Raw genomic sequence first — 26,387 nt, 5'->3', positions numbered from 1 at the left:
GAAAGAACACCAGAACTGGCTGCCCAGAGAGTCTGTGGAATCTCCTTCTCCAGAGATATTCAAAACCTGACTAGGCACCTTGCTCTAAGTGATCCTGCTTTAGCAGGTGGCTTTGACTAGATGATCTCCAGAGGTCCCTTCCAACCTCTACCATTCTATGATTCTGTGAAAAGTAGCTCACAATATTTGTTGACAGTATATGAACAGTATTTTTTTTGCAGGACATCACTATTTCCTGATTATTCAGTGAAGTCTTGGGGAGCTTTATACCAACTGGAAGCACCTTGTGTCAAAGTGACTGTAATAAATAAAACCATGAGATTCCTTAGTTATACAATCCCATTTTGGAAAACATGGTCTTCTAGCTTCAAGAATTCAAGCTTGTGAAAACCTAAGGCATCTAGTATGTCTTTTAGCTTCATCACTGAAAACTTAAGTTTTGTGCAGTATTTGAAGTGCAGAGAACAGCAGCAAAGGACCTTCCATAAAAGACATGGACAAAAATGTTGTTAAACTATTTATATGAATATTAAAACGTGGTTTTGGAAGGTTTCATCATCAAGAGTAGTCATCATCATTTAAGTGCTTTCTGGAAGAGAAGTGATCTAGTTTAGGAGAGTTAAAACTACTACTGAAAGTATCAGAAGTTGAAATCAAAATATTACCACAAATCTTAAATAGTTTATATAGTGTTCTTTGTCCTCTACAAAAAACTAGAACAATTACCTTCTGTTCTAGTTCATTCTTCCTGTAGTTGATGGTGATGGAATAGTAATGTCTGTTTAGCCCATGAATTAGCGCCTGTAAAATTCAGGGAAATATTTGCATAAAGATTACCCACCATTGAAATAAAGAAATGTTAGAAGGGAAGAGTTTAAATATAGCCATCTTCAACCATCAGTTAAATAAAAGAAAAAACACAAAGAAACATGCACAGACACTGTAGGTGGGTATCAAGTAAATGTACCTGTTCCTATTTCTCTGTCAGTGTTGGTTAGCTGACAGCTATACTTTCTATTTCTAAACCGCAGATTTTTTTTTTCACATAGTAGCAACAATTACAGGAAAAAGTGGAAGTATTCTTATGTATCAATCATTCCCTTTAGTTTTAAATACATTCTTTAGAGCTGTGCAGAACGAATGTGTATTTGCACCTTACGCAACTTAATATTTCAGCATTCCAAAATTACCTGTATGAAGGCTGAAAATATTCATACATACATTTTAAACAGATTTCTTTTACAAACACGTGTACAAAGACACAAAACTGATTGAATGGTTATAGTTACGAGAACTAGCAGTTACAGACAGCCATTACTCGTGCTACTTATTACAATTAAAATTGTGAAACATAAGTTTTATCAATAAAGTAATTTATAGTTGAAATTATTAAAAATAAGCAATTTCTATGGCTATTTCTCACTCAAAATGATTGCATATGAGGTTTTGGGGTTTGTGTTTAAACTCAGTTGTAGATATTTAGGGAGTTTTTCTAAAGCTCCTAAAACCTGAAAAACACCTTTGTCTTCCCCTTCTATCCTCTCTCTTTCCTTTCCTCTTTCAAAATAACTCAAATAACTCTTTCAAAAGAGTGGGTAAATATAAAAGGTAAACAACAGTCCCACTTCAAACCTGAACAGTAGTTGTAGTTTAGCCATTCTAACAAGTTAAATTAAAGTTAATTAAGTTAAATTAAAGCAAAGCTTGTTCTTCATGTGTTTTGTCTCAAATGGAAGCCATCATTCCAAGAAGCCTTAGGAATTAGATGCACAAAGAAAAGCTGTTGATAGGAGAACACAAGAGGAACCACAAAAACAGGAGCGAAATCAAGCCATGTACTATTATAATTCCTGAGATTTTAAGGGATGTCTTAATATCCCTGCTTCTAGCCTAACTGAAATCAGTATTGTTCGCTGCTGACCTCAAGGTCATATCTTTTCCACAACCTTAGAATAAAAGCAAAACAACACTGCAAAAAACCTTGCTCTTAAGAACAGATTATCAGTTTAAACTATGATTTTTAGCTTGACAGTGATGTTTGCAAGAGCAGCTTGCAAAAAAAAACCCAACACAAACAAAAAATACCCGTTCTAACAACAGAAACCCAAAACTCCCATGGTCAAAATCTGCCATGTTGTAATGATGGTGATCTTAATGAAGTAGAACAATACAACAGGGGTTTTACAAGGGACATCATTACACACGGTCCAAAAAAAACCCGAAACATGCAAGCAGGGTTTTGCCTGCATCCAGTCAAGAGTATTAGCTGCTTATTTCATACTCGTTTGAGTTTGCAGTTTCTACCAATTCAAAAACAAAAAGTAAACAAAAAGTAAATCAAAACAACCTCCTGAAGCAGACACTCTTTTAATTGTCTGATTGTTTTGGCTAGCATTTTTATGAACAGGAAAGGGTTTCAATGCTGTACTGATAAATCATCATCTGATTTATTGGCTTGGTGATCCAATGAATCCCAAAGGATGGCTCTCTTACAGTAGTAGTTTAACCTTATTTCAGTTCTAGTGTGACTACTGTGTGGCTGCTTTTCTTGCATGTTTATCTAGCAAACCACTTTTATTGCTTAAGTAACAGCTCAAAAGAGCAGGAATTAGGCTTCACATTGCACGTACATATGCCATTTAGAATGCATATTAAGGGAAAAAAAGTTTTCTGAAGCAAAGAAAGGAAAAAACATTGAGGCAGAAGAACGACACAGAAAAAAAGCATTACTCACTCCAGGGGATACTTAAGGACAGGAGCTGTTTCTCAAAATAAAAGTTTTTTTACTTCACTGAAGACCAACATTTTTGTCCTACCAGTGAAAGTCAACTTCAGAAACCAAACCTTGACTATTCCTTAAATATTTAAGTTTCATAACTTGCAAAGAAATATAAGACAACATACTCAGAAGACACGTTACAGTTTAAGCTGATCCTAATAAACATCCTAGTTATCCACTGAATCTCCTAGTCGACCATTTTCCAGCAAATTTTGGCATTATATAAAAATCAGAGACTAATTAAGATATTAATACAAGGTTAAATCTAGATTTCATATTAAGCAAGAACCTATACGAGCATACAGCAAAAAGACAAGATTATTAATGAAGAGGGAACTTTTTCCATAATTTTCTCTTTAGGAAAGCTAAGGTGTTAATAAGCAACATATTTTAAATTGCAATACTGACAACAGTACCTATCTTGTATCACATGATACGACATCAATTGTCACTTTCAAAAGTTTGCATTTTCATAAACCTGTACTTTAAGTTAAATACTTATACATGCATTCACACTTAGCTCATCTAGGGTTCAACCTTAAACCCTTCACATATAAAACTCCATCGATGAATCACATCAATCATAAATGCATGTAAAAAAAAAAAAGCTATAGAGAGAACAAGAAACAGCTTCTAGCTTACTGGTTTTAGGTACTCTTCTCCAAAAGTGCTGAATAAATTTTGCAATTTACATGACTACCAACACTGGGTTTACCTGGATAGATGGCTTGTTTAAGTGACCCAGATTTGAAGTTGTTTGTCTTGGTTCATGTCCCAAGACCATCATATTAGCATTGATCAATCTGAAGGCATCAATAACAACCTGTAAAAACAAGATGTCAAGTCAATTCTTTTTAGAAAATGCAACTAATAGCACCAAGCAACAGTGGGCAAGGCACAATCAACTCTCATCTGGTTTTGGCCTTTATCCAGAAAAACCTTTAATTATAATATTAATAAAAAAGAGCCTCCTGCTGCCTCTGCTATCAGCACACTACACTAACTTGTATTGGAAGGTGACACCAATTATTACCTTTTCCATGGAACTGTAGTTTTATATATATAGTATCATCACAGAACACTGAATTTTTATGTACACTTACTTTCAGCTTCAAAGGTATGCATATGTTTGTCACCTAAATCTTATCCAATGAAAATGAATGACAGAGAGACTAAAACTGAAAGTGAGCACAAGCTAAGGGACCAAGTCTAAAGCCCAGTCCTGTCACATCAATTATACTACCACAATACTTGAAATGACAACAAAATTATAGCCAGCAAGGAACTTGCCCCATGTATTCCCTTCTAGTCAGATGCTTTTTGCTTCTTGTGACTACGAAAGGGTCTATAAACTGCCTGATGGATTAAAAAGTCCTTGTCAGTGTCATGCTCAGGAGTAAAAAATAGAGTAAAGAAAACCAAGGTCATTCATGATTTAAAAAGTACATGGTAGGTAGTATTCAGTGCTATTGCATTGCAAATCAAGTAAAACCATCACTGGTTTTTATTCTGTCCTGAATTTGTCTATGACAGTCTTTGGAAATAGGAATTCATGGCCCCATACAATAAAACCCACACCTCTACCCAATACCTGATACAGAATTGAGAACGTACCACAACACGCTCAAACCCACTCATACTGGGTACTTGACATTACAGTTTCTTAATTACAAGATAAGATTTCTTGTTTAGATCCCAGTCTCTTAAATGGACCAGTGCATGCACAGCTTTGTATGTCCACAGAAAGAATACCAGGCATACTTTGCATACATCTTCTCTGCATATGTTTGAAGAGTTATTCTATTTCATTAAACTAAACAGTTTTAAACTCCTTTTAACTGCTTACCTACAATATTTTTTTATTCTCTTCCTCTCCATACTATGGGCTGGACAACAACAGATGCCTTTATATGGCTGGTTTGGTATTTTGAGGAATTAGATTTGAATCCAATCTTTTATGAGATCAACCACTGACACCGAAAGTCTGTGGAGAAAGCAACATAGGGCCTCCCACCTTCTTCTAGCATTTCCCCCTCAATTTACACAAATATTAATAACAAAATACATATGAAATATTAGGAGTACAATATAAATAATGAGTTGATTCATGCGGAAATAAAATTGGCAAGTATTTGTAACAAAAGAACAATTATCCAAGTGTAAACTGAAAAAAGCCAGTAACTTATCGCCTGTTGTATTCACTTTTGAGACCCAACTATTTTAGTCACGTTGAGTGACCCAATGCCACTAGGGGCTATTGCCTCAACTCTCAAGATGAATGTCCAGATCCACCTACATACATCATGTCTTAAAACTGTATGAGAAAAACACACAAGAACCCCACCTTCTTTATTGAAATTGTTAGATTGTGACCCAATTAAAGCGACTTATCAGTGGTAATTTTTTCCTAAACAATAATGAACCCAAAACACAATTAAGATTTAATATGCAGCAGAAACATGTAATCTGATACTAATGCTCAAAAAAAGGAATTACACTTTTAAAATTTTTTTCCAAGGATCCGAAATAGTTTCTATATATCTATACATTCTTTACGGTAACATACAAAATAATTGTATTTTTTCCTTCTTCTATCACTTAGGTTTTTCTCTATGTCAAAACTCTTGTAAAAAGATTTTGTGTGTGTATATATATACACACACACACACACCCCTGTGTTCTATTTTAACCAGAGGCTCTAATTTATGAACATCTGGAAATGCCCAACCCTAAGAAAATAGGCAGTACAAATGAAAATTAAAGCAAAGCAAAAAAAATTCCTCACTACAGGTTCTCCAGAGAGTAGCTAGATAAGGGGGAAAAACCCCAGGCAAGTAAAAAGTTCACCCTGAGGGGCAAGAAACAGTATACTATAACCACAAGGAGCTGTTTTATAACTTGCTAACAGCTATGCTTCTAGATTTGAGAACTTCACTGGACAATGTTGAGTTTATCCAAGAACAAATGGCTTTGTCCAGTGTGCGTTTGTTTTGGGACTTGAGTCATGTAAAAGAAAAGAAAATCCAAAGCAAAAAAACAATTAAACTTGATTTTGATAATGAATTCAACATCTCAGTTGGTGTTCTGAAGGTTTTGTTTGGATAAATTTCATATTAAAATATGAGAACCAGCTGCTAAAATATTTCTGAGTGATACAGAATTACTCTAGCATTTTAATGCTGACCAAAAGCCATTTTTGTTATGTTTCAGGTACCACCTGTGTGGGAACGGACTGCCAGCTCTGTCTGTCCTCCCGAAGGAAACAAATGCACGTATTTCTTAAGTAAATTAATATCAATCTAACTGAGAGTGGAATGAAACATTATAATCACAAATAGCAAGCTTTAAAAAGGATAAAATTCAAATTTTTACAGTCTCAGAGAGGTACAAGATGTACGCCTGTCAATGAGATTTCTTCTTGCACTTGCACTCTGACGACCAACGCTAGCTAAATACTTTAACTACACTAAGATTAAAGGAATTTGCTGCTATCACTATAGCAACCATCTTAAAGAAACTAACATGCTCACCAACCTGGAGGCTAAATTTAGACCTAATACGCAATAAAAGCACAAATACAACAACAAATCCTACATATTAATTTCTATGAGATGCAATTGCTTTTTTCACAGTGAACACAAATCAATCCCTCCTTTAGATGCCTACATAAAAATAAATAGACTCATTAATGTCCAGTGTACTAATGAGCAATGGGTGAAGCAGGTGTTAATTATGCCACAGTAAGATTCAAGAAAAAAGCCCCGGTGAGCACTTGGAGGTGTGTACAAGCTGAAGGCTCCTCTGCGTTTGTGTATTTTGAAGTACAGCATGATGCAATCAGATGACAGCAACATGTTCACTCCGTATTCTATGACAGAAACTTCAGACACAGTATTTTGAACAAAGAACCTCCAAGGATTAATTAAAAGCAGCAAAACCCCCCACTTAGTTACTCACATTTTTGTTGTGAGAAGTCAGTATTGCTCACACAAAAATTGTAAGCTTTCATTGTACTTAAATTACCTAATGCAGCATGCACTGGTTTAGTAAAAACTAGTTTCCAAGCTTTATGCTAAATTCCCTTTCTGTAAAGATCTAAAGTTAAACAAAAGTCTATGTCATTGGGATATTTTCCAGAAATATGCAGGTAGAATTTTTTTCTAAATGCACTTCCATACTGCAACTCTTTCACCACTCTGACCATTTAATTTTTCCCCTACTCTAAGTGTCTTCAGACTTTTCAGAGGTCATTTCAACAGCAGACAGCTTATAACAAAACCATTAGCAGTTTGGCTAGCTTAAGGAAACCTCTTACTTTCCTTTTTTGTTTATTATCACTGCATGAATCTGCAGCATATGAGAGTTTATAATTTCTCAGGCTTGTTAAATTCATGTTAAAGGTCTGTTTTCTTGTTGAATAAATTTTGATCATATAATGCTGCCTATTTCATATACTGAGTCTTTAATAGCACCTTTGGTCTATGCGCAACTCACAGATCAAAACAGAGGACTAAAATAGGGGTTGATGATGCTATTTACATGTGTGATTACTGCTGTCTTCTTGTTAGTAGCTTTAATATAATAGAAGACCTTGTCTGTTTTGTAATTAACACATCTTTACTGGAGAGATATTTGGAAGTGATTGCTGTGAATATACTGGTTAGTAAAATAAACACAATCACACACCACTTTCTGTTATCAGACAAATTTGTGAATTGTACACATTATACTCCAGATCAACAAACTGTGATATAACAGCCAAGTAGAAGACACATTTATATAACCCTTTATTTTTCTGAAAATATGTATTCAATCTGACCTTGCAAATATAATTAGCTTGTGGGATGTGTGGATTTCAGTACCATGGATGCTTTACTAATTGCAGCTCTTGGAAATAGATACTAAATATTTGGAAGCTGCCAATACAAAATAAAAACTGCATCTTTTTCTACATCTGTCTTAGCTTCAAAAAGCATAATAATCTAAAAAACAATAACTATATGGCATTTTTAAGCACTTCCTCAGGCCCAAGGACTCACCATAGAGCCCACATAAGGTATTTTTAGAAACAAAATTTACAATTATTTTCAGTGTCCTTAAATTTGAGGATAGCTATAATTAATATGATTGATACTCTCAATCCAAGACAAGTGCTGGACCCCTCAACTGTTAACTAGATAAAAATCTGGCTTTTAATAGTCTGCACACAGTTATCAAAAATACTGGCTTGATGAAAATTTAGGATGCAGTCAGACCTTTTTTAACTTCTTCTGAGAGTGTGAGTGTTACATATATATTATCACTTTTTCCAAAATTGTTTTCGTAACTTTGTGGGGTATTATTTTAAAAAAAATTTACAAATTCAAATAACTAAAAAATTAGAGTACTTTACACACTTGATTTTTAAATTCCTCCAATATCCGATCTACCAACAATATTGAAAGAAACAGTCCAGTTTCACAAGAGCCACCACATTTTAATGGTAAACTTCAGTTAGAAACAAGTAAGCCTTTTTTTACTTAACTTTAAAAAAATATTCTAGCATCAGTATTTCTTCCAGAGATGCATCTATGACATATGGTGACCATACTTAACTATGTATTGTGTCCTTGGAATTCAAATAGTGATGTATTTATTGTTTTATGCTGTGTGTTTACGAACAAACATACCAGTGCTTAAAGACAATCCTGCAAAGGATATAATGTGGTTATACCAGGTGTGGAAAAAAGAAGTAATGTCCCATCTAAAATCTCTTTTATCACCTGCAACTGACCTGTTATCAACTGCTTAGTTTGTTTCTAGATTCTTTAAAAATGAAATGGAACATGTGACCTGAGAAGTGCAGCTCGGGTTTATGACCATTTCGTTATTTATGCTGCCATGCACTGTTAGACAACTACAAGTGAAGAACATCTTCTGTCCCCTGTAAGCTCACAACATAAAAAATTCAAAGAAATCTTACTTTTTATGCCATTTCCAATGAAAAGCACTAAGAACTGAAACTGACTCATGCCAAATGCATATCACTGAATTGCTGTGATTGTGAGTTTGAAGTTTCCAACATGGAAATTATTTATAAAATGTCAATTTTAGCTCTGGAAAATATATTCCTAGGAGGATGTGCATTTTCCTTCTCTATCCTTAGAGAATTGCTTACTTGTGGTCAAATCTGCAGTACAACTCGAATATCCATACTGGGAGGGGAGAGAACTACAGTATAATACATTTATCTTGACAAGTGAGGGCATGCATCCATAACTCTCAAGTAGCAAAGCCACAAGTTTTGAAGCTATATGCCTTAATGAAGATAAATGGACTATTCTACATCCTCCACAGCAAAAGGAAATTAAACATTTAATACTTTCAGCAGAAAGTATTCTTGTAACTTTTTTGTCTTAAGGAAGAGCATGAACTGAAGTAACCTATGGAAATGGTTTAGCAGGTAAATATCCATTGCTCAGCTGAGTCACAGCAAGTCCAAAGGATGCTGTATAACAAGTTTTAGAACACCAGCATTGGCATTAACAGTTTTGGCATCTCATTAAAAAATGAGGAAGTAAAATATGAAAAATATGTTATTCTGAACATGTGCAACTACTATAAAAAATTTTTAAACAAACCAGTGACAAAACAGTGGTGTACTGGCAGTAACAAAACAGCTAAATACTTTGTAGCTTAGGCCTAGGTTTAAGCACCTTGAATAAAAAAAAAAATCAATTGGCCTACACTGTAGTGCTGATGCAATTCATCTTTTACAAATGTGATCCTTTGGGAAAAAGAGCATCTGTCTTTATTGAATCAACAGTAATCAAACGCAGCACCAATAATTCTACTTTCTCATTCTCCAAATCAAGCTCCTATTAAAACTCAGTTCTTGCCTAGATCAAATAAGCATGTTTCCACCTCTAATACCCAGGTTACTACACCAAATGCTCTACTCAGTCACCGTTAACAGGTACCATAGTAATTTTAAAATACCTAAATGTACTAGATAATGTTCAAAATGTACAGAAATGTACCCTTGATATTTCAACTGAAACTACACATTTTAAAGTTATATTGTCCATTTTAGATTTTTTCACTTTACAACATAAGTGTTAGCAAGCCCCATTCTAATAATTAAAGTTGTTCTAGTTATAAAAGATTGACATAAAATTGTAGGTATCACATGTTTTAAAGTAATTTTTTTTTTTTTTTTGTAAAATATCATCTGCACAATTCAGAATAAACAAACATGTCTCCAAAGCAGTAGTGACAACATAGTCAATTCACTGTTTTGATGGTTTTAGTTCAAGCTGCATCCTAATGACTGTTGGATTCACTTGTGTCCAGGGAAGATTTATGAAGGTCAAGTTTATTAATGTAAATGCATGAAGTCGGGAGGGGGAGTTTGGTATATAGAGAAAATCCTGTTAGGTGGCTCCAATCTACTTAAAAGTTCTCACAAACTTATTTCTTAATGGGGTATTTTAAATTTTAAATTGCAGGCACTAGTGTCTCCACAAATATCACTTTAAGGATTGCTTTGTTTCTGCTTCCTTAAAAAATAGTCACCATCTCCTCCAACCCTGTGGTTAATTCACACACACAAGGGAAAAAAAGGACAGGTTCAAAGAAAAAATAATAGCACTCAGATAAAAGAGTGGAGGTCTGAAAACATGCTAGCTTTCAGAAAACTATTGTAAGGCTTATGTTCAGCTGAAGAAAATTTCTGAGGCTAGATGGCAATTCCAACATTTAGAAAAGTAATTGTTAAATCTGTCTGATTTTGATTTCACTCTTCTAGACTATCAAGTAATTGCATTATAAAAACATTCACATACGTATTTATCTTGATAAGTTGGAAGGATTTGCAACACAAAAACTATCTCAGTTGCCTCTCCCCACACAAGTCACCAAGCTGAGATAGTGTAGCATACATAAAAATTAAACTGGAACATAAAAAGTAGCAGAAAAAATCAAAACTATTTGCAAATTGCTATTCTTATGGTCAGTGCTCAACCAAACTGCCATTTATTAAGAGTTAAAAACTGAGGTATCAAGAAAACTATGTTGCTCATATACATAACTAATTACACACAGGTTGTCACCTAGATTTAGCAGTACCGATGAGCCAAGACCATGAAGAGGAATGTTTTATGGAAAAGGTCACCAGAACAGGTCGTCCAGCAAATGAAAAACAAAGCTCTGTTCAACCACATCATCTGTTGGTTTTGAGGTGGTATTTTATCCTATGCCTACATAAATTTTCTCCATTTTGAAAAATGAACAAAAATCTCATTAGTACAGTAATAATAAAAACATGCTAGAATATGACAAAATTTCAAAGTGTATTTGAGCCACCATACTTCTACAATATGTGTAGAATGCTTTAGCATTATAATAAAAATTTGAATTTCTAAAGATATTTTTCTCTGTTAACAGCTCAAAAGGACTTTGAGACCTTCACTTTGCTATGGACCTCCAGAAGCAACTCAGCTAAGTTCACTTCCCCATAGCTCTTCAATTGTACAAAACCCCAGCATCTTCCCCCCTCTCTATCCAGATAATAGCTATTTTAGAACAACTAATACTTTTTTTCTTTCATTTTTTTCTTTTTTTTTTTTAAAGTATACAGTATAACTGCCTCTCTTTGGGACTCCTAGGACCATCTTAAGAACATTTTTTTTCACATTTTAAAAATTAGTAAAAGAACAAATTATAAAGTTCACCACACTTGTTATCCCTTTTAGAATAAAATAATAAAGATCTCATAAGCGGAACAAGAGAAAGCGGTTTACAACTACTTGAACAAAATGGTCTTAGACTAAAGGCCACATTCTGGCTATTCTTTGAAGTATCAAATCTTTCAGTTCCAAAAGAGCTTTCTCAGACCACAGAACACAGTTCTTCAATGATGTATGTGACAAGAGACAATAGTCATAAACTGAAATGGGGAGCTGCTGACTGTACACAAGGGGGAAAAAAACCAACACACAGCAGTAATATGTACTGGAACAGGTACTCCCACACAGCTGTTGTCATATCAAGACTCAAGTGAACAAATCCTAAGTGACCTGGTCTGAAGTCAACATTTACACTGTGCTCTGCACAAAGTCTAGGTGATCTCCTGATATCATTTACAACTGGAATCACTTTAATTCACCTGGCTACCCAAATGTACATTTTTTTTTTCCTCCTTGTACCCTCTGAATTGGATTAAATATAAAATACCATAGTAAAAATACCTTTTATGAAAGTGGCAATGTGCACAAGATTAACATGCATAGCATATTTGTTTTTATCTGTCAGGAGGTGATTAACACGCAAAGTAGAATTTATAAAAAGATAGTGCAGAGAAGTCTTTTCTTCAGCAAACAATTGAAAAAAAGATTTTTGCCATAAGTGAAGAGATCTTCCTACAAATACTTTTCATGTTGCCTTGCTAGGAAAAATTACAGCCTAACGGACATGAAATTTTTCTGTATGCGTAGGAGATTTTTTGCTACATATTCTACTAAACACCACAAGTGCCAGTGAACTTCTCAGATAAAATGGACTTCTGACCATTTTGGATATTCTACCAATCCTTATGCCAGCAATTGCACATCAAGGGAAATCAGTCAACAACCTCGCAAAACCAAACCATTGCAAATGGTTACTTTTTTATTATAAACATTTAAAATTTTAACCTTTAAACCAGAAAACACCACCTTCTTCTTAAATTAACATAGGAGTGCAACACAGCAAGTTAATGCTTGTGGAGTTAGATATTATGTTACAACAGGTTTAGTGTAGTTATATTTTTCTTAAGAGGTGAGGAACAGCTGCTAAGTTAAGGTCCAAAAAACTTTTATTTTCAACATTTAGCAAAGGTATGTAGTCCTCTGTACAGACATTTCAAAATGTATGTTGGAAATAAATACGAAACGTCAATATTTAGCTTTATTCCAGGTCTTTAATTAAATTACTGCTTCTGTGGAATATTCTAAATATGTATTACAACTTCCATTGCACAGACTGTAAAAACAGAGGGAGTAAAACAAAGATTTATTACTAAGTACAAGATGAAGCAACAGCTAGCCAGGTTGCCCCACTGGCCACATTTCAGCACATTTACTTTGACTTCATTCATAGAAATAAATTTTAAACCAAAACAAAGCCACAACATAAAGCTTTTTCTCTCTGGATTCTGATAACAGTGACCTTCAGTTAAAGTTCACTGATCTGTTGTGAGCTTTAAAGTAAACTCAGACAGAACACTATTAGCCTAAAAATAGCAATATAAGGTATGCAGTCATGAAAAAGCATATTGTGTGTGCAAGCATATGTATGCAAAGTAATAAGGTCAATGTTTGGAATTAATATCCTTCATGTGTCCTATTATATTTATTATAATATACCAGTCCTAAAATGTTCATTAAAGCAGTTGGTATTTAACCCACAAATCTATATGAGGGGTTTATTTTTATAAAAGGATTTAATATTTCTTTTTATCTTTGCTCATCGGTTTTAAGAAGACATAAAATGACTTTTTTTAAAAACTGACAAAATTATATGTAATCTTATCTCTGAATTACAGTCCTACGTCTCTGTTCTACCAGGTGCGTATCCAGACGAGGCCAGCTAAGAAGTTAACAAGTTTTTGCTTTCTACCACTGACAGGAAAAGCTGCTTTTTAATGCTTTAGCTAGTCAAGGTGAACCTGAGGCTCCTCATCGGAACTCATTTCAACTTCCTGACACGCAAAAATAACCTCTGCCCCAGTTATTCTTCACTAGCACAACCATGATATGACTGCTTCCAATGACTATAAGTCATCGCAGTTTATATGGGCATAGACCTGCCCTGAGGAGGATATAAAATTAGCTAATGTGTTATTTTGGACCTTGTTTTTAAATATATCTAATCTCAGTCAAAACACACCATATTAAAATCTTCTATGCCACATGTTCACTATAATTTTTTGCCAGACAGTTATGCTAGTAAAAGGTATAATGAGTAATAATCATGGACTCACATAGCTGTATACAGGAGCAAAAATCCATCAGTGTATTGGCTACTAGAGCAGCAAAACAACCCCTGCAAGTACTACTTCTGCTGGTGCTAAGAAAATGCTGGTAGTTTTCTGCAACAGGCTTAGCTCGAGTTGTCTAACATGCAAAGAGGCACTGGATGCTATACTAAGGCAGCCACGCACGCGAAGCTGTCAAATCCAACCTAAGAATGCCCCTTGAGTTCTAATATATCTGTTCTTCTCTCAGTTCATGTAAATCAAAATACATTTTAATATAGGTGATCTTGCCAACCAGGATCATAAATCATACATATTCCATAGCCTGATCTTGCCTCCCAAAAATCATAAATTTAATTAGAACTGGTACTCATAATTTGGGGAATTCTTTCTATTTCTATGCTGTTAGGGATGCACTTGCCAGGAATGTGACAGATGTAAACTTTTTTTCATGTGAAACCTGAGAATGTCATTTAATCTGACTGTAGCAACTAGACAAGTATGAAAAACAAACATTACAAGAACTTCCAGTGATCCCAAATACTGGCAGCAATGCCATAAGAAGATCTGTAACTAAGAAATGTTTAGATGAACAAAAATTTATTCACATTCAAGATAAATGTAGAAAAGATTATTCTTTTGAAGAGAACAAAGACCCTCAAAGATGACATTGTGTCAAACAACAGTGGTAAAAAAATATTTTTTAAAAAGTCACTTAGTGAGCAAATGTGGTATAACAGTAGTGTGACTGGCAGGCTTTTCCCCTTAATGGTTTTAATAGCTAGTGAGGTCTAAATTAATTAGTAGTGCAGTCCCAAAACATTACATTTTCACAAAGTAAAGAGACTCCTATTTCAACATTTCTGCTGGATTGGGAAAATAATAAAAAGCAAAGTTAAAAAAGTTACAGAAAAAATAAGTCAGAAGCGACTTAAAATTCTACTGTATTTTTTTTTCTTTACAAAAACTACCTAAATTTTATTCTACTCTTTATGCAATTAAAAAGGGAGCAAAATTGATTTAAATGTTTAATAGCTTAAAAATAGCCAGAAGCTATTAATTTTTAAGTTGCCTGTTACCTAAATTAATTTGCTATAAAAAATTAGAATTAAAAAAAAAACAACTGAAAAGGCAACCGTAGCTTCAGAATATTCTATTATGAATTCAAGGGAACCGTTAGTGGAATTGTTTGGTAGCTTTAATACAATCTGTCTCTCAGGAAATATGATACTAGAGCTTTACAGAAGATGAACACTTCCTTTTTAAATATTTATAGGTTTACATTAATATCATCCATATATACCATGACGCATTTCAATAATTATTCTACAATACAATGGGAGTGCATGCTCAAACAAAACACCTCAGCAGTATTTTAAAGCAGTAAACCACCTAGCCAATTTCTGTATGTTCTGTAGTTTTTCTAATCCACTCTCCCTGTGGTTGAGCAAAATCGAATTGCCTCTCACATTTGCAGACAGCTCTGTGAAGGTGATAATAGAGCTGCTCCCTGCTGTCATGAGGCAGGAAATAGGAAAATGGCATATGGGGCTAGAAAGAAATAAAAAGAGAACTAAACAAGAACAAAAGAGATTTCAACAAAGGACAACTATAACCCAATATGCTTTGCAAGTTAATCTCTTTTCATAGTCATTTAACATACTTTATCATTTATCTGCACGTTTCTTGAACTCAAATTCTTGATACCAACTCTTCAGTAAAGTTTTATTGCCCAAAACATTTGGAATAGAAATGATACTGAAAGCCATCATACGCAACGCCTTAAAAATCAATGCCGCCTTAGTTACTACCCACATTAAGGAGCTGAACCTATTCCAATCTGTTAGTAATTGATCTTAGATGTTGTGGCTAAAATGTAGTATCTGAAACAATGTGTACTTGGATTATTAGTTGCAAACATGTTGAGTGACACCTGAATAGCCAAATATTACGGGAAGATTACGATTCGTTACATGTACTGACAATATCAAAGACTTCCAGCCTGTTTAAGGACTACTGGTGTAAGATGCAGAAAAAATGACCTTTTCATTTGCATTTTTATTTTTAAATGCAGAATGGGCCTCCAAAAGCACACATTTACAGTGCTTCTATATTCAATCTTAATGAAGTACCTTAAAAAAAAAAAGCAAGTCTACTATACCTTTCCTTTTACACTCTGAATAGGATCCACCACCACGGCAACAGCTCTTTCTGATAAAGCTTCAAAGCTCTGCTGAGTATTGATATCTACACCGGATAACCAGCAGCCAAAGCCAGGGTGACTATGATACCAACCGACTACCATCTCAGGTCTGAAACAAAGATGACATTTACTTTCTTAAAAATAAGAACATGTAACACCGGAAGAAATAGTAATGCGTCAGGGCATAAGTTAGAATAAGCTTTTAAAAAAAACACCATTAGAAATATTTAAATTACTCGCCATAGTATGGTGAAAAAAAGGACATGAACAAATGCGACAAGAGGGCGATCATTAAGGGATGCACATTAGCAGTGGTAGATCATACTTCCAGTTTTTCACCCTGTTACCACACCTTCCCTGAACCAGTTTTTACCCTTTCAGCACCTGAGTAAATACCTACTCTTTAACTCCTTGGTGTCGAGGGTTGAATTTTCACGGCAGAAAGTCCATTTCAGACATGGACAACAGGAACCAAGGGTGGGAAAGGATTAAATATCAATTAAACCAGCAGTAGAACTAGGAACTCAGTCAAAAAGCAATTTGCACTGTTCTGTTCAGCTGCTGAGTCTTTTGCTAACATTAATTTTGAAGTTTTTCCCACAGTAAAAGAATTTGAGGAAGGAGACGACAACTGTTGAGAGGTATGAGTGAAATAAAGATTTGTTTAAACACTAGGCTCTCTTACAAAATTATTTCATCTTTTGATTAAAAATGATCATAAATAAGCTGACTTCATAATTTTTTAAAAATATTAATTAAAATACTTTTCAAAATCCGTCTTTTAAGCAGGTACTGTCTAGTTAACTGCCTGTATCAAACTGAGCAGTACTCTGATCTTTCTGTGCAATAATCAAAGCTGCAGGTGTAACATGAGTAAACATCTCCTAACAAATGAAGTGCATGAGATGAACTGAACTACATGCTATGCTACTCACCTAATTTCTGGGTAATTATTTCTTTTTAAACATTATTAATAGACCCTAGATCACTAGTTCTGTGGTAAGCCAGCTGTTTCTTCTAAACAACAAGCAGGGAGTACTTCTTACTGCCAGCCCTCTTTAGGTTGATTTACCTTCCTGTCTGTTTCAGCATATCCAACATTTTTGCTTGAAATACAGGATCAACCGCCTCCACACTGACACCCTGATGTAGAAGACAGACAAAATGCATAGTAGTTGTACATAAAGCAATATTATATTTACATTCATTTGTGAACAGTAACAAGTTAAAACACCATTCATAAACATTTGTTTAAAATGACTACTGACTACTTTAGAACTACTCGACAGAACACACTTAAAAGTAAAATACAGATTCTACGAATGTATTTTAACATGATTTTTAAAATGCTGAAAGAAGATTTTGAATTGCTATATAAGTTATCTCTACTGTGAGTAAACATGACTAAATAGGCATAGGAATTAATCTTTTCCTCTTTTTGTTCTCCAGACTCTGGTGTGTTGTTTCTCCCAAGTTCAGCTCTACATGTTTTATTTGAGATATAGATCACACACTGGCTTTTTGCAGATATTACTTATACTATGAACAAGCATAGAATAAACTCAGGACAGAAGAATTTGAAAATTTCATTGATGTGCAGCTCTAAGTTACAAAGGATCTATACTTCTTTTAAGAGCAATATTATGTACAATTTACACCAAAAAAAGCAACATAAATTCCAGTTATACCCATTGGCTCATCATCTCTTTAAAATATCCTCAAAACATGAATACTTTTGTTCAAAATTAAAATACACAATGTCTTTCACAGCACAAAAATATCATTTAGCACACATGCCACTCTAAGATCTGTCAAAGAGAGCAAGTTTGAAGTATATATATAGCACCATCACAGTAAGGGCATGATGCACTTTTAATCAAGCCTTAACTATTTTTTTTTTTCCTGAAGCCCTTCAATACATTAGATGCGTTTGAATTCTACCTGGTAAGTTTTACCTTAGGATTGCATAAATAAGATAAAGTAGGAAAAGCTTAAAAAAATATTTAGTGTAAGGGAAAAAACAAACAAGCAAACAAAATTATCACAGTCTAGCTGCAATGAACTCACCGTCCCTGACTGTGGCATTGCAAAAACATCAATCACTCTCACAGTGTAATCATCAACAAATTCCCCGAGCATCAGGCCCATAACTTCCATGGGGACACCAGCACGACCATGCTTCAACATCTGGAATTAAGATCAAATGACACCATATGTTTAATAGGAGTATCGAGTTTGATTTGGAATAGTTCTTTCAGCCTTCGTTGATCTATAGATAATTTGCAACTTGTAGCACTTTCGAAAACTCTAAGTAACTATAAAATAGTAAAAATGAAGCCAACAGAGAAGTAATGTTTCTAACTCTAAGTGTTCCAAACAGTATTAGTTTATTTTTTAAATTAGCCTGACCAGCACCAGTCCATAAACTTTGGATATATGCCAGGAGCTCTGTTTTCATCACTATACAATAGAGATACGGTACACACAGAACACTTACTTTCAGCAGTGCAAGAGAAGAGATATAAACCTGTTCGGCTGTATCAACTGCAGGAGCATCTGTTGGTGGCCCCTATGAAAAGAATAAATAATTATTTTCTCCACCACTGTCACTGTACAGTTTCTAAACATTTTCTTTTGGTTTCCATGTTGCAAAACTTACAGAAAAGACACATACATAATTGTGATTTTTTGTGTTAAGATGCAGCTCTTACAAAGAAAAAAGCACACCCAAACACCAAACACTTCTTCACAGCACCTTTCTTCACTAACCTATTTTGTAATACAAGTCACCTAAGCCACCATCCCTTGTCTCCCCTTGCCCCAAAACAAACTCAACCTAAAGAGCAATCTTATCAGAATCTGTCAAACAAAAAAACCTGCAAGTACTGCACTGGGTACAAACCTGTTAGAAGACACACAGGCTAAGAGTCATGAAGTTTCCATTAGTCAGCCTTGCCGCAATGCTAACCTTCCTCAGCTGTAGAATATGGCCAGTTCTCCAATTAACTATGTGTTTCTTACAGTGGTGTGAATGTAAATGCTGCTGGGCTAGCATGATTAACTGGCACCAACACAAACAGCAATTTCCCTTTGCTTCATCAGCTTTCAGCTAAAGCGGACTTGCAGATAAAGGCTATGGGAGTACTTTGCAGATACACTGGTACAGTGAGAGAAAAAACGGACCTCTGATCCCTAGGTGGAAAAGCTGTGAACAAAATACTTTGCTCTTTGCCTTATGAGTAGTTATTCAAAAATTAGCACAACTGTCCCAGGTGTGAATGATTGGTTGAAACAGGTTCTGTGTACTGTTGGAAATGAAAAACACAGGAGGCAGCAGTTTAAATGTCCCTTTTTCAAGGAACATGCAACATATTGCTCTCAGATCAGAATTCTGTATCAGTGTACCTCATTACAGCCAATTAGCTGTATATTCATTATGTTATTACAAAATTGTGTACAAAAAATTTCCACTGATAAGACAAAAGGTTACTTCTGCTCTAAGTGATGTAAAGATAGAAGGGCAATAAAGCAACTATGGAGGATGGTAAAAAAGGTTATCCCACAGTAAGTTAAAAGTGAAAAAAATATTATGTCTTTACATAAATATTTTGTAGAATTAGAATTTTGTTTCCACATTTAGAAGCAAAATTGGAAAAAAAATTGAGTACATTCTTGATTTTCCACTTAAAGTGAAAAAATTCAGTATCACATGCTCCCACATGACATCAAACAGGATATAGCGATCAACACAAGCCATCACCGCCTGAAAATATAATGGGGAACTTAAGTAATCAGGATATCAAATTTGTATAGTACTTATCCTTTCTGCATACTTTCACACACAGAGAAAAGCATCATCTAGTCTTAAGAACACTGTAAGACAATAAGAAAATACAGGTTCGGGGTTTTTTTCCCCCCTTAATGTCAATTAATTCCTTCACTACTAACTGCAGATCCAGTCTTTGCATTTTGGAACTCACATGCATATATGGATCTGTGTCAACCACAAGTGCATCCCAATACCTTCAAATCTTTATTTCCAACTTTGATGCTGCTGACCATTACCTCATTTGCTCTTTTTCACTTCTTACTACTCAGTGATAATTTTTTGGTCACTTTGACCTTTGTATCAGCAATCTTCCAAAAAGATTTAACTTTTCACCTTGTACAATATTCTCTCCAAGGTCCATTTTTAATCAATTCCACCTCATCAAGTATTTCCCTGACTAGCTATAGCCAACAGTGAGATGCTCCAGTGCAGAAGCGCTCATCTAACAGGATGAAAAACTCTATGAGCAGTTACTAGAACGCTTCACAGAACCAGATGTGCAGGACACCCGAATCACTTATTCCAAATTTACTACAACTAAACTGACTGATTAAGCTTCAAATGTCCAATCATTTTCTGATACTGTCACTGAGCTTTTTCCTCCATGAACATGTAAACTTACTTTCATTAGCTGTATCTCTCCTGCTTTAAGACTACTCTAAATGATCTTTTCAATTACAAGTCTTAATACTTTAGAAAGCACAAAAAAAAAAAAATCGTATTTCCACCTAATCACTGCTAAGAATAAAGTATAGATTAGTTAGGTTTTAACTTAAAAAAAAAACAAGATGAGTTTGATAACAACCCCTTTCTTCATAGGCAAAGCTGTCTTCCAATTTTCTACCAGTTCTAGACCGGAGAGGTTCTGAAGTGAGAGTAAAAAACACTAACACAGTAACTTTCTGCTTTAGGAAGAACCGTAACAATCCATGCTGTAACCGCTATACATATTCTACATCTGTCCCAGACTTTGTTTAACAATTCACTGTAAGCAAGCATCCCATTACACCATTCAGTATTTTTTAAACATAAAGAATAGCATAAAAAAAACCCTCAAAGCTCCCTTGAACTAGCATAAATAGCCTTTCATAAATCACGGAACTAATGTTGCTGTTTGACTGAGTATAGCTTCTCAAAAATCAGAAGCTGGAACTGAAGTTTGTTCCACAGACTATGGCTCTTGAATAGGATCTCCTATATGGAATCTCTAGTGTCTGTTAAGATGGCAGGTCACACCAACATCCTTCCTTACAGCCAAGGCATTAATCACATCTGTCCCCTAGGTAGACACCTCTGTCACAACTGTAAGAGTTTAATCATTCTTCATAACTTCTTCAACAACAAAATTACCTTTAGTTTAAGCAAAGGTAGGAACTAAAGAAGGGTTTTACCTAACTGCACTCATTCCTAGTCTTTCTTCTATTATTTCAAATAAAGCTTTCAAATATCTGTTTACTTTGGTGATGGTCCAGAAGAGGGGACTTTGTCACTCCTTCAGGCGTTCTGAGATAATTACGAAAAAAGGAAACAACTCAATGCACTGTACCAATTACATGTAATCATTTTCACAGTAATATTCCTTCCTTTGTTTTGAATCTAGATTAGAATGAAATACTCAAGAGTTCTGAAATGATTCTGGTATGCCAATTAAGGAGTCTTGAGGAAGAAAGGATCCATAGGTCAAAAACTGACCAGAATTTACCTTCATAACAGATCTAGTTTCACATTATTTTTCTATGAAAGATAAATTTGCACATAAAATGCTATATGCACACTTGTCTTTCCACAGAAAATTATAACCCCAAAGTTCATTCAGTTCTTAACCTAAGATTTGTAATGATTTAGCAAATAAAATAAAGAGAATAGATCTTGGGTCTTCCAAGTAGTCTGCTGTTTTAGATGACGCCATTTGGAAAACGGAACAAATTTACTTCCATCTCTCACCACTTCTTTTTCCATAAATGGCTGATAATCTAACACAGCCTTGGAGCGACAGCTGCAGCTTTTGCATGCTACTTACACGGTAGTTTGGAGCTAGGTATAGGTGACATGTTTTGAGACTACTTTGGGCTGTTTCTGCTAGTCTTACACAGAGGTTTATGCATTTCATTCATTAAGCAAAGGAGGAGGACTTTATGGGCTTATCTCTTACATGGAGGTGAAGTATTTTACACTGACCCTCCACAGCATGTTCTATTACCACTGTTCACAAACAGTTCACTGCCTGCCAGCTTTAACAAAGGAGCACCGCCCTTATGAAGCAGAGTACCAAATTAAATTAACTGTTGTCAGAAACTCAAACAAGAAAGCATTTGATTGTGCAGTGCAAGAGATCTGCTGGTATTTTTGATTGCATTAGGATATTCAAAGAAGGTCAGACCATTCTCCCAGTGCATAGTCTTGTAACACTGTCCATCTCGTTGCAGAACAGCAAATGCTGCCTTCATACTTCCTGACCTCAGATTTATCAGACAGCTTCTTGAGGAACTGGAGAAAAATGGGATTTGGAAACTGCAAGGAATATTGAATCTTTTCCCCAAACATTCTTGCATAAGCTGGATACAATAATTATTAACGATCAAAAATTGTTCTAAAAAAATACTATTATAATGCTGCTTACTGAAAATGGATTTTTTTTTCCCTAAATCAAGTACACACATTGTCAGTCAGTAAAATGAGCTGACAGCCATGTCATAAAACCCAACCAAACTCCAGTTTTGTTTTTGTTTAGAATGGCAGAATCCAAATTTTAACAATCAATAAAATTCTGTGGCCACTATTACTTTTTTCAGTTAGACTCGTAATGGAGAAAGAACCCTGTTCAAACTATGAATAGCATATTATATTGCAATATTACATGATGCATGGTACTATTTTTATTTCAATTGAAGAGATGATCCAACATAAAGAGCAGCCCTTGCTGATGAAGCGTTAAAGGCATTTGCCATTCTAACAGGATAAAAACTAATGCCTTGAAATGTGATCTGCTCAGGCCTTTTAGCAAATTTGTTAACACACTTAGGTATATTATTCCACCTGTCTCTTAGTGTGAACTGGTATCAATTATTTAGCCAATTTTATTATGTTATTAAAATACTTGCTGATTAAATGTGAACTAAGGTGTCATTTTAGAGCACTGCTCTTTATTTGTACTATTTTACTCAAATTGGTATAGAAAGTGGACTCAATTAGTAAGTTGAGCAAGCAAGAAATACTCAAATTGACACACTTTCTATTGTTTAAATGGATCTTAAACATTGCTCTGGTGTCACACTAATAGCACAAAATATAATTTTGAAACACATCATAGCCATTAAAACAAAGAAATTCAGTTTTGCAGGGGCAACTATAATAAAAAAGGCAACAAATTCAAGTACTATAGAGCAAATCTTGGCTTTCTTGCACCAAACGTATTTCTGTGCAAAACAAAAGAATTGCTACAATCATTACTACTTTTTTTTAATTTTTGTAATTGGAACAACTTAAAGATTAACATAGGACACATGAGCAAACACTGACCACTATAGTGTTTATTTCTTTCTCAGTAAGGTAAGAAAGAACCTTTTAATAGTTTAATTTTGTGAGTATTAAACAACTACTGTGAAAAACAAGCTGCATGTAAACTATTTCTACTGCCTCTGCTTCAATGACTAGCTGAGGCAACCTGTTATAGGAGGTGTTAATTGGCAATAGGAGTACAAGTCAGAAGCATGTTCCCCATCGTCCTAACCCAGCAAGGCTAGGTCATTAAAGTGGAAATGAATTCTTTCATGCCAGCTTAACCCTTTCAGTACATATTTTTGGTTGTTAAATCTAAATCCAGTTGAGAAAGATTAACAAAAAAAAGACAGAAAACACTTGCATTACTTTTGACTTTAAACAAGTGTTCACCTCACCATGTTTTCCTCACTTCTCTTCTGTACCTCTTCCAAAAGAAGTGTTTCAGATAATGATAACATTTATGATGTAGGCAGGGGGAGAAGGGCACAGGGGTACAAATACTAAAATAATAATGTATCATATTAAAGGATGTGTGGAAAGATGAGACAAAGTGAGCTTAAAGCTACTGTTCTGTGGATGTAAATCCAATGGTGGGCATACAGCTTGGTACGACGGGAAAACAACACTACAGATTGTCTGCAGAGAGGACAAACTTGAGCAAGCATGCAGAGGAGGCAGAGGTATTAGGGATAATAAAAAGACCTTAATAGCTCACCAGAGTACCACTGCTCTTCTTTGCTTACCATTTGTCAGCAAGTGGTATAACCTGATGACATTTTGACAAATAAAAGATTTCTCAGATCAGCATAATGCTTTTTACACATTGCTAAGCCTAAAAATCTAAATAAATCTGTGATTGTGGAGCACTTTTTCTGGTACTGAGACACTACACTTAGAGCAAATACCAACTTGTATTCCATCAGTGGAAGTGGTGAAGGGAGACCCATTCCTGCATCTCAATGGTTCTAGCAACACTGTCATGACAAGCACCACAAGCCATGTATTTCATTTTTGACAGTACAGGAAGTTAATGTGATCAATCAGGACAGAGAAAATTATTTTAAAAATTTATTAAAGTGAAAAAAATCAACAGAGTTCACAAAAAGGAAAAAAATTATCACTTTGCACTATGAATCACACAGATTAGTAGCAATTTGAAATTTTATTTCAATTTTCAAGCTAGTACACACAATTTTACAGTTAGTTCCACACCAACAGGATTATATTTTGAAGCTAGCACTTTGTCTAAACAGTTTGTATGTTTAGGCCCATTTTTATATCAATTATATTCAAGCATACATAACAGACCACAAAATACCATAAGTCTCAAACTGCCTAGACTTCTGAAAGGATCACATTGTCTCGTTACACCATATGTTAGATGAAATAAAAATTGTAGTAGCATGTTTAGTCTCATAGACAGTCTCACATTCCAAAATGGAGTAGGGATACTAGGGAAATATTATGGCATCAATTACTACTTAAATTTAAGATATCCGAAAAAAAATCTTAACAAGCTAGTTAAAAAAAACCTACCTCAGTATGTTTTACAAAATCCTGTCTCTTAAAAAAGTTTATTCAGGTTCACATTTACAAGAGAATTCCATAAACAGCAATATAGATGGACTTGAAATACATAACATTTCCCATCTCTCCTCCTCTTCAAAAACCAAAATTACAGAACACAGAACTTTGTAAGCTTTGAGCAGTTGGTTGAATCGTTTGGGTTCACCAGTCTGTAAACATCTCTTCAGTGCAGAGCCAAAATACTACTTACCCTTCCTGTTTGATTTTTTTCTTTCAGTTTGGTGGGTTTTGTTTGTTTTCTTTTCCAGGGGTTGGGGAGGGTGGGGGGCATAGGGTGATGCCTTTTGTGTTTTGTTGGTTGGTTGTTTTTTAAATTAAACAGATCTTCAAACACAAATAACCTCTAGTTCACTGGGACACTCCACAGAGACCCTGGCCAGAATTTTAGTTGAAGGAATTAAAAAGGAAAAGAAGGAAGTCATAAAGGTTTAGCTTATGTTTTTGTCCTACCAATCTATCAGTAACCTCTCTGCACTACTAACATTTTCATGGGAGAGGTATAGTAATCCACCAACATGGGTGCATGAAGGATTTCCCACATACCTGCACAATGTAATGTGTTTTGCTCATCTAATTGCTCAAAACCATCAAGTTTTAAAAGGTCTTTTAGAAAAAACAGCACTCCTGTTTTCTAATACTGCCACTGAAAATATTCTTGGAGACTAAGGCTGAAAGCTTACCAAGGGGAAAAAAATATTTACCAGGATATGGCATCAAATTATGCTAGCTGACTATTTTGAGGTCAGAAGCTTAATTTTACTACAGTATACTTAATAAAGTCATTCTACTATTTTTTATTATATGTATTACACTATATGAACATGTATTTATCATACAAAGTTATTTATATATATCACCTTGATACAATTTTTAATAGTCAGACTTCCTGCAATGTTCCCAACACAACTATTGCATGAAATGGCTGCTTGAATGTAATCTTTCCTAGTTCTCATGTTTCCTCTCTTTACCCCATATAATCTAAAAATCCACTGAGATATGCAAAAAGTAAGGGAAGGTATGCTGCATCACTGCAGTTAACATTACTTACAATCAAGCATAAGGACAGTTTGGACTAGATGACCTTTAAAGGTCCCTTCCTACCCAAACCATTCTATGATTCTATGATAACATTACAGTTCACAAAAAGCCGTAAGATGACGGACACAAAATAAATCCTCAGTAATGTTGTACAGTGTTTTGAAAAGAACTGTTCTTCACAACCTCAATCTACTGAGAATAAAGCAAATCCAAAAACTACAAAGGTCAGTTTCACTCCAGAATAAAACCAGGACTAACCTGTTACCTATTCCTATCACCATTACATATTGGGATTTAGAAATGACTGCCTCTGGGCAGATGAGTCAGCATTTGTACATTTTGCCTGCCTCCAGAAGTCTTGCTCTAATGCAGATTTTTAATTATCTTATTCTAGACACAGTTCTGCCAAGAAGGCAAGGCAGCCCTGGGCGGTGCTGTCTGCAGTCACCTACAGTAC

General features: G+C 34.8%; 1 protein-coding gene across 1 annotated transcript in view; it reads right to left on the bottom strand.

The window, feature by feature from the left end:
* PSMD14 (proteasome (prosome, macropain) 26S subunit, non-ATPase, 14) overlaps positions 1-26,387 on the bottom strand; it is a 43,199-nt gene that overhangs the window by 5,661 nt on the left and 11,151 nt on the right. Inside the window, exons 4-9 of the mRNA XM_008939238.1 lie at positions 18,473-18,544; positions 18,043-18,162; positions 17,048-17,118; positions 15,934-16,084; positions 3,495-3,602; positions 727-801 (exon numbers count right to left, since the gene is read on the bottom strand). Coding sequence (XP_008937486.1) covers positions 727-801; positions 3,495-3,602; positions 15,934-16,084; positions 17,048-17,118; positions 18,043-18,162; positions 18,473-18,544 — 597 coding nt within the window. The remainder of the gene's footprint in view (positions 1-726; positions 802-3,494; positions 3,603-15,933; positions 16,085-17,047; positions 17,119-18,042; positions 18,163-18,472; positions 18,545-26,387) is intronic.

This window comes from Merops nubicus, unplaced genomic scaffold (assembly GCF_000691845.1).
Source record: "Merops nubicus isolate BGI_N331 unplaced genomic scaffold, ASM69184v1 scaffold18014, whole genome shotgun sequence".
NCBI lineage: Eukaryota > Metazoa > Chordata > Aves > Coraciiformes > Meropidae > Merops > Merops nubicus.
This window is presented reverse-complemented; position numbering and strand designations above follow the sequence as displayed.